General features: G+C 48.4%; 1 protein-coding gene across 1 annotated transcript; it reads right to left on the reverse strand.

Moving 5' to 3' along the window:
• Positions 1–1492: 1492 nt before the first annotated feature.
• LOC108624165 (uncharacterized) lies at positions 1493–1912 on the reverse strand. The gene has a single exon (XM_018023274.1). It carries the CDS (start codon positions 1910–1912, stop codon positions 1493–1495), a length of 420 nt encoding a protein of 139 aa, XP_017878763.1.
• Positions 1913–2267: the final 355 nt, after the last annotated feature.

Genomic DNA, 2267 nt, shown 5'->3' on the forward strand with positions numbered 1-2267 from the left:
TGCTCCTCCTTAGTTGCGGAGCGAACTATGAGGTCATCCATGTAGCAGTCTGCGAAGTCGAGTGCTCTTAGAAGATTGTCCATTTTGCGTTGTTGAGTTTGCGCGCTGTTACGAAGTCCTTGAGCCATGCCAAGAAATTCGAACTTACCAAATGGTGTAGTTATTGCAGTTTTACCTATGTCCTCCTCTGCCATGGGAGTCTGGTAGAAGGCTCTCTCGAGGTCGATGATCGTAAACACTTTGCAATTGTAGCAGCGGTGTATGATGTCTTCGATATTCGGAAGTGGGTAACTGTCAGGTATAGTAACGCGATTGAGACCGCGATAGTCACCTGTTGTGCGCCAACCACCTTGAGTTTTCTGTACCATGTAGATTGGACTCGCCCATTGGTTGCTGGACGGTCTAATGGTACCTAGATCCAGAAGAGTTTGAATATCGTTGCGAGCTGCTTGTAACTTTTCACTCGTAAGACGACGTGGGCGTTCGGAAACAGGAGGTCCTGTCGTGAGGATGTGATGCACGACTGGACTGTCGACGACACGGGGCGGTGACGGAGGTTTCGTGATCTCCGAGTACTTCTCGAGGAGTTGACGGATGTCCGGAGGAAGAGCTGAAGTGTCCTTGGTGATTGTGGAAACACTGTGAAAGCTCGTTTCGCAGACTTGTCCGATTACCGACAAGCTCGTTGTCGGATCAATTAGACATTTGTTTTTTAGATCGATCAGGAGTCCACAGTGTGCGAGGAAATCAGCACCTATGATGGGTGTCTTGACCTCGGCGAGAGTGAAATTCCACTTGAAATCGCGGCGAAGTCCGATTTGCAGAGATAGTAGTTGCTGCCCGTATGTGTTAATAACTGTGTTATTTGCAGCGAACAGTTTGAGATCCAGCAGATGCGTGTTATGTCGGTTCCATGTGTGAGGAATGATTGAAATGACGGATCCTGAGTCAACGAGGAATCTTTGATTCTTAGCTGAGTCGGTGATAAACAGGCGGGACTCTTTAATTACGGCGTTGTTGTTTATGTCCGGGCTGCCGCAGGCCGTCTGGATGTGCGGCAGCGCCGTTAGTTTTCCGATCTAGGCAAAGTCTGATTGACGAATGTGCATGGCGTATGACAGTTTCGAGCGTTGGCACCGAATCACTGGTGGTAAAAACATAACCCATTCTGCAGTTTCTGCACCTGCGACGGAGGCGTGGCCGAGCGAGAATAAGAACGAGAGCGTGATCTCGGCCTGCGAAATTGGTCTAATTTGCTCGAAACTTGGTGCAATGAGAGTGACAGGGTCTCCACAGACCTCTCAAGTGCACTCAGTCTCTGCTTTGTGCTGCTGTTGTTGTAGGTGTTAGTTGCCATCATCTGAACATTGGTAGGGCTCTGCAGCGGTGGAGGTGTGACTGCTTGACGGTACGTAGTCATAACGTGCGAACCAGTGTGGTTCTCCATCGCTCTATCAGCAGCCTCTGCGAGTTGATCGAGCGTACTGGAGCTCTAGACAGCTTTCAGAATTCTGCTGACAATGTCGGGTAGTAATACTAGCCATCTGCTGCGGAGGAGTTCCTCGGATGCTCTCTCTCCAGCTAAATCTCTCATGTGCTTTAATAGTTGACTGGGCTTTTGATTCCCAAGCTCTAATTCTGTCAGCAATTTATGCAAGCGGCGATCAACTGATTCAGTAAAACGTTCGATAAGCTGGGTTTTCAGAAAACTGTACTTATCTGCTGCTGGAAGTGCTTTAATAACGTCGGTCACCTCTTTCATGTATTCCGGTTTGAGTGCGGCAACAACTGCGTTGTACTTGGCTATGTCCGTATGGATGTTTCTGTTTTGGAACTGGGTTTCGATGTGTAGAAACCACAGGTCTGGATCGTCACTCCAGAAGTCAGGTAGTTTAAGAGGATTGAGAGCCATTACCTGCGGATCATCTGCATTGAATGCATATGGGAAGTAGCTCGGTGCAGCTGGTTGAAATCCCGGTGTGCCAACTGGTGGAGGTCCATGCTGCTCTTGTGCACCGTTAATTGGTGTCGGATCAATCGGTCCATGTGCACCGAGAGCCTGATTTTGCGGAAATTGTGGGTTTAACGGCTAGTTGCTGGCCCTACGTGGTGGTGAGCGTTCGGTTGTCATAACGAGCATCAGATGAACACGAGGTAGTTTGAGGTTATTGCTTCTAATCTGTTTGCATCGGCGGGGTCACCAATTATGGAGATGCTTCTCTCATATAATAAAGACGGGAACGAAGTAATAATAACTTATATATATT

Source organism: Ceratina calcarata, unplaced genomic scaffold (assembly GCF_001652005.2).
Source record: "Ceratina calcarata isolate Rehan_Ccalc_2016 unplaced genomic scaffold, ASM165200v1 scaffold3002, whole genome shotgun sequence".
Classification (NCBI taxonomy): domain Eukaryota; kingdom Metazoa; phylum Arthropoda; class Insecta; order Hymenoptera; family Apidae; genus Ceratina; species Ceratina calcarata.

Coding starts and splice junctions, on each gene's coding strand:
- LOC108624165 (XM_018023274.1), bottom strand. CDS start 1,912: ATGGCTCTCAATCCTCTTAAACTACCTGACTTCTGGAGTGACGATCCA.